Genomic DNA, 14,884 nt, shown 5'->3' on the forward strand with positions numbered 1-14,884 from the left:
GCGCCAATTTTCTCTCTTCTATAACATTCCAAAGTTCCATTTCCATTCCTGTAATGAAATGCGATTAAAAGTGCTCAACTTAGCAACGTGATTTCATTTCAAATCAGGGCTTTCCCAGAAATTATTTGGTTGTTGATTTCAAAGGAAGATGAATTGCTGCGAATAATTGGTACCGGTCGATATTGACGAAGTCTGCCTTCATTCCAAGTAATTCACGAAACATGTTCAAGCTATTTGCTCAGACTGCCCTGCAGCATCTTCGTCTTAATACATGCACATAACATTTTCAAATACATATCTACGATATGCGAAAACATAGTAAAACACAATAGAATCAGTCTTTATAGGCTATAGGGTTGAAGTGATACATTTTAGCTAATTTTAAAAAGTGGTTTCTCCTCTAAACTGAATATTTATTGCTCAGAAAAATTAAAAGCAGACCATTAAACAGTGTTAAACAGTGCAAATGAAAAAATTCACAAATTCAACTGGTTCTAAAACGAGTCTGAAACATTATTACTTTATGCTGGTCAATCAACACCTTAAAATACTTTTTAGTTTTAAAAAGTAGCACACTGTTTATATGCGTGTATATGCATATATACAAAGATCCATGATATTCGCTTCCATTGCTTTCAGAGATTGACAACTGTGCCAAACCACTCACTTTATCGGTATCACACGACCACTTTTATTCCTGTCTCTACAGTTACCGGATAATGGTGAATGGTGAAAAAGTTTACGTAAGAGTAGAGTCAAAACAGTTTGCTTTTGTACAGTTGAAGGCAAATCAAACCCGAAGTCCTCAGAATATTATTTGATTTTTTTTAATTTGGATTTACCGTTTTCTTGTGTTACGTGCACTTGAAAAAATAATTATAACTGACGACTACAAGTGACTTCACACGAACTAGTTTTGGTCTAGTGTTTGTTTGAAATTTACCTAGCATTTAAAGGGGTAATAACAGCTCATTAGATTTGCAAACTTTTCATAAATTGTCAGTATTAATTGTATTAAAACCAACACGCGATCAAGCTTCACATAAAACGTACTTATGAATAAATGTAAGTATAAAAAAGTGGCTGTTGAAGTTTATAGAAAATGTGTTGCAACACAATACATAGCAAAACAGAGCGATGAATTGTATCATTAATATATATTTAATCAATGTTTGTCGAAAAAGGCATGTCATTGAAAACTATTACACTCTAAATATATTGATGGTTTAGGTGGATCTTGCCAATAAGCAAGTGAAACATTCAATAGGCTGACTGCGCAAAATATCTTCCGTCGGTACATTGGAGTAATTATCCACCAAATATTAGGTCGATATACCCAATCACCGATTTTTGGCCTGTTACTGAGCAAGTGGAGTTTCAAAAGGAATGAGAAACCAATGAGCATTTTCACGCCAAATAGCAAAAGGGATGGATGCGACAAACTGTTTAGGTAAAAAATAAAAAATAAACCATAAAAAAAATTTCTTGAGTGTTTACATATTTTTTAAACATAGTAAAATCGTAAAGTTTTAAGTAGATTGATACCGAATATAACACATTATAGACCCGTTATATAGTTTGTTCTACGCAACATCTTCGGTATATTTGGGGAGCTACATATGATATGTAATGTAATAATGTAGCTTTTCGATAAGTACAATCTAAAATAAATCCAATAAAATCTTGATGAGACAAGACAAAACTTTGTTTGTTTTTTTGCCACAATTCATAAATTAGTTTTCAAAAATGTGATGATGAAATCAGATTGTTAAATTTCCACAAATAATTTTCATTATTGCGATTGAAACAATATTTATTCATTTTGGAGGTATCCCCAATATACCAATATTGAAATAAGAGTCATATGTCATTTAAAGTAAATGACAAAAACAATTGCAAGCTATTATTGCAACATGAAATAAAATCATTCGAACATATCCCTCTGGTATTTATCTATAATCGGCGGCATAACGATTTACTAGCATGATTTTTTTATCTGCCCAAAAAACCAACACGGATGGCCACAGAACTACAAAGTGTACTTCGTCAGGTTAACAGGTATTATATTGCAACTAGTCCTTCAGCAAAAAAGACAGGTATTTTGAAAAGGCTTGTAAAAGTATCTTACTTAGCTCGATTTATTGAACATGTGGATGTATGCGACTTGGAAATGTGTTATGAAATGAAAAAAAGTAAGAGTTGGGGTTTTCAACACAAATTTATGTATCCATTCCCTGAAAAACAAATTTTAGGCGCGAGAAACCCATGCTGTCAAAAACAGTAAAAGCATTCAAATTGGATCGCCACAAACACTAGAGATGAAATTATTATTATCTTAGCTTGAGTGACCACAAATGAAAATTATGCGAATTTTATGTTAACGAAATTTCTACTTAATTAGTTTAACTATGTCTCACGCATTGCTGCCTCGCTAGTTTATTTGAAATAATAGTTTATTTTTATCATCCAGCTTGCCAACAATGTCTTCAATATACATTGTTTAAAAATAGTATATTCATTCATTATAAACCAAAAATTATTACGAAACTGAACCGACTACGACCACCCCTCAAAATTCAGTGCTCTGTCAGTTTCTTTGAATCCTATCCAATTCACTTTGAAAGAGAAGCAAAAAAATCAGTATTCAGAAATCACGACGAGCTAGAGTCCTCTAAAACCGACAAAGCAACTGAAATAGTAGATAAAACTTACTCTGAAAGTCCATGCTGCCTTATCACAATCATGATTTATCATCTTTGCACAATTTCTAAGCATAACCAACGTTAACAAATCTGTAAACTATTTCCCACTTCAAGCGCGGCGAATGACATATCACACCATTTAGTATATTAGAAACCATGTTAGTAAACACTCTTTTAGAAATGGACGTATAACGACAACTTCAACAACCACCGATTGACTGTTTTCTCACTCATTAATATAACCCGGCCACTTTCACAATTAAAACATTTTATTATTGCTTTCAAACTAGTGGCTTAAGCCTAAGCTATTGCTTGCCGTCATCTTGAAACAGATAGTTCAAACTAACTGATTTTTTTGATACATTAACGGACTGGTCAAACTAAAGCACGTAAAGCGCAGTAACAGCTCACTCGTGAAATTAAACCAACCGGTCTGTGTCAGATCCTAGAGACGACTGAACAGTGTAAATGTGAACGTTATCCGTCACCGCCAACGTAGAACAGCGTTTACTAAACCCTCTTCACGATTCGCTCGGTAGCCGGATGGGAGGGAGCAACTGTTGTCATGTTAGGGAGCTTCGATCCCACCCAACCCAATGTTCTGTTAGCAGTCGCCAGTTTTAAGCAGTGGTGCCAAAACCACACGATCAAATTATGTAGCATCATATTTGTAAATATGTGTTGTGATTGCATCTTGCTCATACTTAACCGTTATGCGCGAATTTTAATTATATAGCGCAATGCATGCTTAGTTCAAGTTATCAATCAACGGATTTGGTTTCAACTTTGTAAGCGGGATTTTCAGATCAAATTATCATCGAAAATGATAATGCTGGAAACGGAAACTGGAAACTTTGATAAACAATCTTAATGCGAGAGAAAGAGGCAGTTCCATAGAGCTGGTATTTGAATATTTCTCTTTTGAACTTTCGTATTTCGATCTTCTGATACTAGTTACTTCACATGTTCAGTCAGTTTCCACGTCCAATCAGTTGACTAGGGTTCTCGCGAGAGATTTTTGGTTGGGTTTGTATGAGTGCTCTTTTATGTTTCAAAGCAGAAGATTGGGAGGCTACCAGAGTAAGGTTACCTTTTGCGATTGCGGAAAACGATCTAGACTAATGTGGGAAAACACTTTGCTTTGAAGTGACTCATGGCATGGGGATTCTGCTTTGAATGGGTTGAAATACATTTCTCGCATCACGTTTCGGAGAAAATTAACTAGTTTCGTTGAAAATATGTTGTTTTCGTGTCATTTTCCATAGTTTTTCGCACTGTCGCACAATCAGTTTTGCAATGTGAAACATTTATATGATATATACAAAAAAGCAAAGCTTAGGTATCTACTATCATTTAGCTGTCGTTCAACTATTAGTATACAGGACAATTGCGGGGTTAGCGCTACGATTCTATTGATAATAACATTCTCTTTCAAGCCAGGATTTGAATATACGATCGAGACCAGCTAGGAAGATGAAACAGGGTAAACGGCTCAGGCAGTGGCGCCCATTTTATTTTAGGCAAAGAAAACGGGCCTCAAACTCTTGAATTTTGATTCTGAACTACTAGCTGTCTTACAAATACATAAAATACCATTCCACACAGATAAATCTTTGAATGAACATCAATCGAAAAAAAAACTACCAAAATTGCAGCCATTCGGGTGCTTAAGAAAATTCCTTGCAAAACAGATGAAAACTGCATCAAATAGGTTCGGGGCGATTAACATAGTGTCCCCCCATTAGGAACTTTTATTAATTACCAGCTGACCTGGCAAACTTCGTCCCGCCCATTTTTGATTTTAATTAAATAACTTTAAACATTACAAATTGATGAATATCTTGCGATTTGTTTATAGTCTGCAAATCGTTTGAATTGATTGGTTTTATCGAAATGGCAACATCCTCGCCTTTTGGCTTCTGTACATCACCTCGATTCTGGAAATACCCATATTGGATGGTATTCAGTGATTTTGGCTGTTTTCCGGAACTAAAAGATGTCATATTTAAATTTAAAATGGTGCCCAGGGCCAATGTTTGGCTTCTATTCATCATCTCGATTACGAAAATATTAATATTGAGTAGTATTCAGTCATTTTCGGCTGTTTCCCAGAAGCTGCCATCTTACAATTGAAAATGGTGTTGAAGGTTGATTTTTAACTCCTTGCATCATTATGGTTCCGGAGATACTGTTAGTGGGTGGTATTTGGTTACTTCAGACTGTTCTCCAGAAACCCAAAGTCGCCATCTTGGATTTTGAAATGGCATTTGAAGACAAATTCTGACCTTTGAGCATTATTCTGGTTTAGGAAACACCTATATTGGGAGGTATTTTGCCTTTTTCAACTGTTTTCCAGAAACCGAAAGTCGCCATCTTTGAAATTGAGTTGGTGTCTGTGTTCGATTTTCAGCTCCTGTGCATTTTGGTTCCGGATATAATCATGTTGGGTGAAAATCAGCCATTTTTGGCTGTTTTCCAGAAACCGGAAGTTGCCATCTTGCAATTTAAAATGGTGTCTGAGGTTGACTTGCGGTCTCACTGCATTATAACGATTCCGGAAACAGCCATACTGAGTGGTATTTGGTCACTTTGCGTTGTTTTTCAGCCATGGGAAGTCGTCATCTTGGATTTTAGAATGCCTTTTGGGGACAATTTCTGGCCTCCAAGCGTCATTCTGGTTTAAGAAACACCCATATTTGGTGGTAATTGGTCATTTTCGGCTGTTTTCCAGAAACACGAAGTCGCCCTCTTGAATTAAAAATGGTGTCTGTGGTCGATTTTTAGCACCTGTGCATCATTCTGGTTCCGGATATAATCATTTAGAAGAAAATTGGCAATTTTTTACTGTTTTCCAGAAGCCGGAAGTTGCCATGTTGTATTTCAAAATGGCATTTGAAGACAATTTCTGGCCTATGAGCGTCATTCTGGTTCCGGAAACACCCTTATTGGGTGGTAATCGGTAATTGTCGGCTGTTTTCCAGAAACTGGAATTTGCCAGAACCCGGAAGTCGCCATCTTGGATTTAAAAATGGCATTTGGAGACATTTTCTGGCCTCTGGGCGTCATTCTGGTTAGTTCCGGAAACACTCGTATCAGAAACCAGAAGTTTCAATTCTAAAATTAAAAGTGATGTCTGGAGTCGAGTTTTGGCTCCTGTGCATCTGTTATGTTATAAGGCTGTTTTCGGAAAACCTGGTTGAAGTATATGTTTAATTTGTATGGGACCCCTCCCTCCCCTTCCAGAGTCAGAGGAGTGTCAAACCACCATAGAAATTTGTGTTAGATTTGTATAAGAGCCCTCCCAACCAGAAGTGGAAGGGGTGTCGAAATTATGTTTTGCTCCTAAAAATCTTAACATGCCAAATTTGGTTCCATTTATTTGATTAGTTCTTGAGTTGTGAAGAAATTTGATTTTCATTTGCATCCCGCTCCTTCAGAAGAGGAAGGTGTGTCGAACCACCATGCAAATTTTTCTTGCTCTCAAAAAACCTCAACATATCAAATTTGGTTCCATTTCTTGAATATTTCCTAAGATGTGCAGAAAGTTGTGTTTCATGTGTAGGACACCCCAACCTAAATAGGAAGGTGTGTCAAGCTATTTTGGACATGTTTGTTACCCCTAAAAGCATTCACCTGCCAAATTTTGTTGTATTTGCTTGATTGGTTCTCGGACTGTGCAAAATTTGTGTTTCATTTGAATGGGACCCTTCCCTTATAGAAGAGGAAGGGGTGTTGCACCATTATGAACATATTTTTCATCCCTTAAAACATTAACCTGCCAAATTTGGTTACAATTAGTTGGTTAGTTCTTGAGATGTGCAGAAATTTGTGTTTCATTTGTACGGAACCCTTCCCTTCAAGAAGAGGGAGGGGTCTCAAACCATCATAGGAACCTTTCTCGGCCCCATAAACCCCTACATACAAATTTTCACAAACAGACAGACCGATAGACAGACAGACCGGACTGCATTTTTATATGTATAGATTGGTAAAGTGGTTTGCTAAATCAGTTTTACAATCTGAAAATAAGTGCTGACAGAGAGAAATAAAGTGAACAAAATGATATACAGTGCCTATACAATTATGGGTCATAAATATAAAATCGGAAAAATCATCAACTAAAGGTAAGTTCCGTTTTTGGCAACACGCTTCTCGATTTTCAGTTGCCAAATATGGAACAGTGCCGCAAACGAAACATTTTGTTTCTGATGATTTTTTGTTTTTTATCATTTTGAATATTGGTAAAATACATTTAATTATAATTGGACATTACATTCACCTTAAAGGGTCTTTAATTTTGTCTTACGAGTGAGAATGCAACTGATCACTTGAGGCGCATTCACTTAATTTATAACTGAATGCATTTATCCGAATGTTCCTCGGAACAGCGTCCAAAAATGTAGAAAGACAACAACGTGGAGAACAGGTCTTTTTGCCGCTGTAGCATTTTAATCTTCAAAATATTAACAATATTTCGTAAAATTGCTCAAAAAATATCATTGAAATTTTATTCAACAGATAGAATGTGAAGAACACTGTTTTGGTATTTTTGTGAAGATACACTCCATTTCAAATAAAATGCATTTGTTTAATGAAAAGAAAACAAGCAACAGCTAATGTATGGTGCTGCTAGAACCCTTAGTCCCTTAGTAGAAGTCCTTCATTTCATTCGAAAATCTGTAAATTTGGTTGTAACAAAAATTTTATGGCTTACTTTTTCAATGAAAAATATTTCGAAGAACAGAACTTTATTTGTCTTGTTTTACATTTTGTTGAGAGAATTATCTTGCTGAAGTTGGAGACAAAACTTTCATTATTCATATAAACAACAAGAAAACATGGGAGTTATCTTTTATTCGCAAAAATTTGCATACGTTTTTTTTAAACCTTATCTCCTGAAGAGTGTAAATTGTCTATCTAAAAAACTAGTGTCGAAAAAAATCTGAGATGACCTTTTTTTCAAATCACTTTTTGTTTTTAAAATAAATTTCGCAGTGTACGATTCCAAATTTAGATTATTTAATGCTTTGAATGAATGTTCAGACAGCTCTTTGGAAGTCATCCATTCTTTAGATATATCGATATATGGAAAAGAGACCTTCAGACTAGATGAATTTTCAATAAAAAAGATACAAAGTTTCCTAGTGTAGTAAGGCCTACACACTCACAAATGTTCATTTAATTTTGAGAGCATTTTGCCAGCCTGTCAGTCGAGTTGGCCAAAAATGTGTCATATATTGTATGTATTTACACTTGTAGAGAACAATGAGAATCCGTTTCGAGCCGCCAATCAGTAAAGGATTAGAAAGAATAATAAAATGTGTTGCCAAAACCGGACCCAAAAGTTGCCAAAATCGGTACGTGCCAAAAACAGAACGTGCCAAAAACGGAACATGGAACTTACCTACTGTCTACTACTTACTGTCTATTTCTGTATTCTGATGTGTACTTTCGATCAACAATTAGTTTCACTCCACCTGATGTGTGTAAACCGGTTGAGAAAAAAAAAAAATTACAACAACTGAAAACTTAAATAAAAAAATCAACTTTCTAAGTTCGTTTAGCGGTAAGGCTCAAAAGTTTCGTCTTTCGAATATAGTCCGCATGGCAAATTTCAGCTCGATTGGACATCGGGAACACGTGCCTCAAAGCGGTCAAAGTATTAACTTTTTGACCGATGAAAATAATGCATAGGTAGTAATGTATGAGGAAAAAAATCCGAACAAACTTTCAATTAGAATCTTGGGCAGCTTATTTTTCTATACTTGCTTGTTTATTCAAGTAATGTAACTCTTTTACAAACCTCATAGGGAAAACTCAGCTCCACATCGCGCTGATTTCCTGATCCTCTGGGGTACTTGCTTTATAGCTTCCTGAATTCCGGATGTTTCAATTGTTTTGAGCTCCTTCTTGATTTTTCTATCAAACAATCGACGTTTTTTGCTCTGTAACTTTTATGGTAGACCGTTCGCTTCAAATTTGCTCAGAAAGTTTCAATAGACTGCAGCTGTGAAAACATTTTGAGGATTGTTTCCTTTCGGAATGCTAATCTCTCAGATGGTCTCGAGGTACGATGCTGGACTAACAAGCCAGTCGTCTTAGGTTCGAGTCTCGACTCGGGAGAGACTGTTAGTGTCAGTAGGATCGTAGCGCTAGCCCCGCAATTGTCCTGTACACTAACAGTCGGCTGCGAAGTCTGTGTACAAATAAACAGAAGGTCGAGTTCCGAATCGGAATTCTGGCACCAAGGCTTTGCTTTTTTTATCCTTTCGAAATAACCCGATATTGCCTTGCCGCAAATCCGCTAAAATTGCATTAGCATAGTGTGACAATGCAGGGTCTGGCCGAAACACTACTTTGTCATTTTTATGGTACTTATATTCTAAGTTATAAGCCCATTTCATGCAGATAATTTTTCACCGTTTTTGGATCAATCTGATATTTATTGCCCAGCTCACGATATGGTTTCGCCGACCGACCAGGCGTTTCCGCCCTCAATTTCGCTCGAACTATGCTCTCTTGCAAAGTGCATTTTCGTCCGGAACCAGATTTTCTTTTTAAGTTATTTCCATTCTCGGAGAGTTTATCAATAATGTATATAAATGTTTTTTTTTTTTATATATATCCAAGATCTTTAGGATAGTGGAAAACTTCACTTCTAGATTTTCCTTTATTTCGCTCACAAAAATTGCAAATCAATTTACGACGATCTTTTTCCGACCACGCCTTTTTCCCAACTAAGCGTCACTTGGCAGAATCGACTGGTCGTATTACCAGTTATATAAAAGTTGATCTTCATTTTGTGGAAAAGTATTTTTCGATTTGTGCAGCACTTCGAAATCGTAGTAATTTGAAAGTTGTTTGGATTTTTTCCTTACACGTTATTTCATGTAATTGTTCATAAATGACGCATCCTTATTACTGGCAGAGCCAAGCCGAATGTTTTTTGCGGACGATGTCAAATTAATGCGGATTTTACGAAGTATCGCAGACTGTCACGAACTACAGCGGCTTATCAACAATTTTTATAAGTGGTGTACCAACAACCTGCTAACAATTAGTATCCAGAAATGTTGCGTAATCTCTTTCCATAGAAAAAGTGATCCCATAACGTTCAGCTACACCATGTTTGACCAAACATTAACGAAAGTTAACCAGGTTCGAGACTTGGGTGTTACCTTAGACGCATCGCTATCATTCAGGGCGCACTACAACGAGATTATTGCACAGGCGAATCGACAACTTGGATTTATCTTTAAGATAGCATCGGAATTCCGCGATCCACTGTGCCTTCGATCACTGTACATCGCCCTAGTTCGTTCTGTTCTTGTAATGAATACCGTAGTGTGGTGTCCATTCAACGCAAATTGGATAACAAAAATTTAAGCCGTGCAACGGAAGTTTGTACGTTACGCCCTACGTTTTCTGCCATGGCAAGACCCGCAGCAGCTACCGGAGTATTCTGATCGTTGCCGACTTTTAGGCATGGAAACACTGCATAAAAGACGTTTTGATGTACAGGCTAGCTTCGTATCCAAAATTCTGGCTGGTGAGATTGACGATTTTACAGCGATTAGATCTAGTGTTAACTCGAAAAAAAAATACAAAAAAGCCGAGTTTCTGGGACTTAAAAATTCTTTAAGCTGGAAGACTTGAAACTTTGACCACTTTGAGGCACGTGTTCCCGATGTTCGATCGAGTTGAAATTTGGCATGAGGACTCAATTCGAGAAGGCGAAACTTTTGAGCTTTGCCGCTAAAAGAAATTCGAAAGTTGATTTTTTATATAGGGTATCGAACGTCTTCGTCAGTGGTTTTCTTCGGCAGGTTTTTGCCTAAGACTGCTGCAGAAAAGCTGCCGAAGAACGACAGACGAAGACGTTCGATAACCTATATGCCATTGGCTCCAAGCTCGACAATTTTCTAAGAAAGTTTGATATTTTAGAAAAAAATTTTTTTCGAGTTAACATCAAGTCTGGACGTTTCATGCGTTTCTAAGACATATGGCATTTAAAAAAATATTTCGATTTCGGCAATTTCATGTATCACTACCTGTGCTTTTTTTCATCGATTTTTTTGTGAAACTTTGATCGCTTTGAGGCACGTGTTCCCGATGTCCGCTCGAGCAGAAATTTTGCATGGGGACTGTTTTCGAGAAGACGAAACTTTTGAGGCCTACCGCCAAACGATATTCGAAAAATCGATTTCCATTGGCCCTCTAATAAATACGTATCTACCGTTTTAATGTCTTTAGATGAGATTACGGTCGCAAGGGACGCCTTCATATTCGATACTGAATAAATACGATAGTTGTGTGTGATCATTCAGACATATTGAAATCGTAACACACCTCCGAAAAAACAGATGTTTCGAAAGTTCGATTGCCGCAAATATTCTAATAGGTAAAACGAAAGTGCGAGTTGATTTTGCGACCATATGGCGTCCTGTATTCTGTAGGCGACGATTTATCGAAGCAAGGGCATTGGGTATGCTAAAATGCGAACCGCGATTTTGCCATTCGTCGTTGGCAATCATAAAACGGCACAAAACGGAAAATACTACAATTGTGCGAGAGTCGAGTAACTGTCACTATCCATTATCATAACGTTGGAGTATCATACCTAGAAAACAGCTAGGAGATCGCTCTGACACAGCAGCAGTGATTCTTACAACAAAACATAGCGCCAATTATGTGAAGAAAAAAAAAACATAGCGCCAATAAACTGAGTTTTGTTTTATTTATTTTTTCTTTTCAGAGTAGACGAACTAAAATCAACTTTTACAATGTGAAAATACAAGAATACAAATACTGGCGCAAAGTATAACTATTTGCTTGTTGGACACGTATTCTGCTGTGACCTTGAAAAGGCTCACTGGAAGTCAAACCAAATAACCTTGAAATTAGTCTTTGTTTTCGAGCGAAGATTATCGAATTTCGCAGACAAGGCCGATTTGTGTACGCGTCCTAAATGTTAAGAAGTTTATCTTGTTTCGTTTTCTCATATGGAAAATATCAACCGTTACTGTCGTACAGCCGACGGCCAAACAATCCATTCAACAACAAAATTAGACACGCAAACGATTGTGTCAATGTTTCACTATAATCGAATAAATTGCTTGGTTGTATAGCTGGACGACAAGTCACAAATTAGCTATTCAGAATGTGTTTTGAATGAGTTGAATACAGACATTGATTTTCAACTACTCAACGCGGCATTAACCAGGCTGAAGATAACAGAGTGAAATGACATAAGCAAATCACTTGCATCGGTTTGTGTACCTTTCTATAATAATCTGCGGAAACAAGGTAGGAGAAACATTCATTCAACATTTGAAATGATTCATCTAATGTTTTATTTACATGTTAATACTGACGGGACATAGATGTAATCGTTCTTGCCAAATTGTCAACAATATTTTAGGGAAAAGTAATGAATTAACAATGAAATGTAATGAAAGATTTGATCGACCAAACAACCGAGTCTTAGTGCTAGCATTTTACTTTAGACCAACAAAGTCGCGAGCCTCCTAGAGAGATTCGAATCTACGACTAAGATTTTTGAAGTTAAATCTTGACCAATATAAAACGATAGTAGAAGATTTTCATGTGTTTTTTCTTTTTCGGTGTGCTGGAAACAAAATATCATCTACATCACGCGTTAATCATACTAACCCACCCTTTACGCAAAACCGGAGGACCACAATATACCCGGGTTAAATGCGCAAGGACAAATCGCGCAAGGACTTGCATGCAAGTCAGCTTTCAAGTTACGTAGTGAAAATAAATTTAAAATTTCTTTTAATTGAAAACGATCTCTAAAACACCAGAAAACTGTTAAAAAAACCAATTTCACTTTCATCTGGAAAGTTTAAGAAATTTCTGGTAGCGACCACAAACATTGAGTGTGTAGGTCACAAGTAGAGTAGGCAAATTATTAAAAAAATCGAATTTCCCAAGATCGGCCGGCCTAGCGGAAAATTGTGAGTATGAGCGAATGTTGGTCTACTGGTGGGTCACCATTCCTGAAAATATCATTTTTGGTAATTTCCTTATAGTGGAGTAGTAGTCGAATAAGTGACCTACATACGTATATGAGGCAAATTATTGAAAAAATCGAATTTCCCAAGATCGGCCAGCCTAGCGGAAAATTGTGAGTATGAGCGAATGTTGGTCTACTGGTGGGTCACCATTCCTGAAAATATCATTTTTGGGAGTTTCCTTATAGTGGAGTAGTAGTCGAATAAGTGACCTACGTAAGTATATGAGGCAATTTATTGAAAAAATCGAATTTCTCAAGATCGGACGGCCTAGCGGAAAATTGTGAGTATGAGCGAATGTTGGTCTACTCGTGGGTCACCATTCCTGAGAATATCATTTTTGGGAATTTCCTTATAGTGGAGTAGTAGTCGAATAAGTGACCTACATAAGTATATGAGGCAAATTATTGAAAAAATCGAATTTCCCAAGATCGGCCGGCCTAGCGGAAAATTGTGAGTATGAGCGAATGTTGGTCTACTGGTGGGTCACCATTCCTGAAAATATCATTTTTGGGAATATCCTTATAGTGGATTAGTAGTCGAATAAGTGACCTACGTAAGTATATGAGGCAATTTATTGAAAAAATCGAATTTCTCAAGATCGGACGGCATAGCGGAAAATTGTGAGTATGAGCGAATGTTGGTCTACTGGTGGGTCGCCATTCCTGAGAATATCATTTTTGGGAATTTCCTTATAGTGGAGTAGTAGTCGAATAAGTGACCTACATAAGTATATGAGGCAAATTATTGAAAAAATCGAATTTCCCAAGATCGGCCGGCCTAGCGGAAAATTGTGAGTATGAGCGAATGTTGGTCTACTGGTTGGTCACCATTCCTAAAAATATCATTTTTGGGAATTTCCTTATAGTGGAGTAGTAGTCGAATAAGTGACCTACGTAAGTATATGAGGCAATTTATTGAAAAAATCGAATTCCCCAAGATCGGCCGGCCTAGCGGAAAATTGTGAGTATGAGCGAATGTTGGTCTACTGGTGGGTTACCATTCCTGAAAATATCATTTTTGGGAATTTCCTTATAGTGGAGTAGTAGTCGAATAAGTGACCTACATACGTATATGAGGCAAATTATTGAAAAAATCGAATTTCCCAAGATCGGCCGGCCTAGCGGAAAATTGTGAGTATGAGCGAATGTTGGTCTACTGGTGGGTCACCATTGCTGAAAATATCATTTTTGGGAATATCCTTTTAGTGGATCAGTGGTCGAATAAGTGACCTACATACGTATATGAGGCAAATTATTGAAAAAATCGAATTTCCCAAGATCGGCCGGCCTAGCGGAAAATTGTGAGTATGAGCGAATGTTGGTCCACTGGTGGGTCACCATTCCTGAAAATATCATTTTTGGGAATTTCCTTATAGTGGAGTAGTAGTCGAATAAGTGACCTACACACGTATACAAGGCAAATTATTGAAAAAAATCGAATTTCCCAAGATCGGCCGGCCTAGCGGAAAATTGTGAGTATGAGGGAATGTTGGTCTACTGGTGGGTCACCATTCCTGAAAATATCATTTTTGGGAATTTCCTTATAGTGGAGTAGTAGTCGAATAAGTGACCTACATAAGTATATGAGGCAAATTATTGAAAAAATCGAATTTCCCAAGATCGGCCGGCCTAGCGGAAAATTGTGAGTATGAGGGAATGTTGGTCTACTGGTGGGTCACCATTCCTGAAAATATCATTTTTGGGAATTTCCTTATAGTGGAGTAGTAGTCGAATAAGTGACCTACATACGTATATGAGGCAAATTATTGAAAAAATCGAATTTCCCAAGATCGGCCGGCCTAGCGGAAAATTGTGAGTATGAGCGAATGTTGGTCTACTGGTGGGTCACCATTCCTGAAAATATCATTTTTGGGAATATCCTTATAGTGGATTAGTGATCGAATAAGTGACCTACATACGTATATGAGGCAAATTATTGAAAAAATCGAATTTCCCAAGATCGGCCGGCCTAGCGGAAAATTGTGAGTATGAGCGAATGTTGGTCCACTGGTGGGTCACCATTCCTGAAAATATCATTTTTGGGAATTTCCTTATAGTGGAGTAGTAGTCGAATAAGTGACCTACACACGTATACAAGGCAAATTATTGAAAAAATCGAATTTCCCAAGATCGGCCGGCCTAG

General features: G+C 37.1%; 1 protein-coding gene across 6 annotated transcripts in view; it reads right to left on the minus strand.

The window, feature by feature from the left end:
- LOC129730175 (atrial natriuretic peptide receptor 1-like) overlaps positions 1 to 14,884 on the minus strand; it is a 269,163-nt gene that overhangs the window by 150,920 nt on the left and 103,359 nt on the right. For 2 of the 6 annotated variants that reach the window (XM_055689296.1, XM_055689291.1), the window contains exon 1: positions 2,713 to 3,145. The exons of the other annotated variants lie outside the window; for them this stretch is intronic. In XM_055689296.1, coding sequence (XP_055545271.1) covers positions 2,713 to 2,725 — 13 coding nt within the window. In that variant the 5' untranslated portion in view covers positions 2,726 to 3,145. Of the gene's footprint in view, positions 1 to 2,712; positions 3,146 to 14,884 lie in introns of those variants that run through there. 6 annotated transcript variants of the gene reach the window in all.

This window comes from Wyeomyia smithii, chromosome 3 (genome assembly GCF_029784165.1).
Source record: "Wyeomyia smithii strain HCP4-BCI-WySm-NY-G18 chromosome 3, ASM2978416v1, whole genome shotgun sequence".
Lineage (NCBI taxonomy): Eukaryota > Metazoa > Arthropoda > Insecta > Diptera > Culicidae > Wyeomyia > Wyeomyia smithii.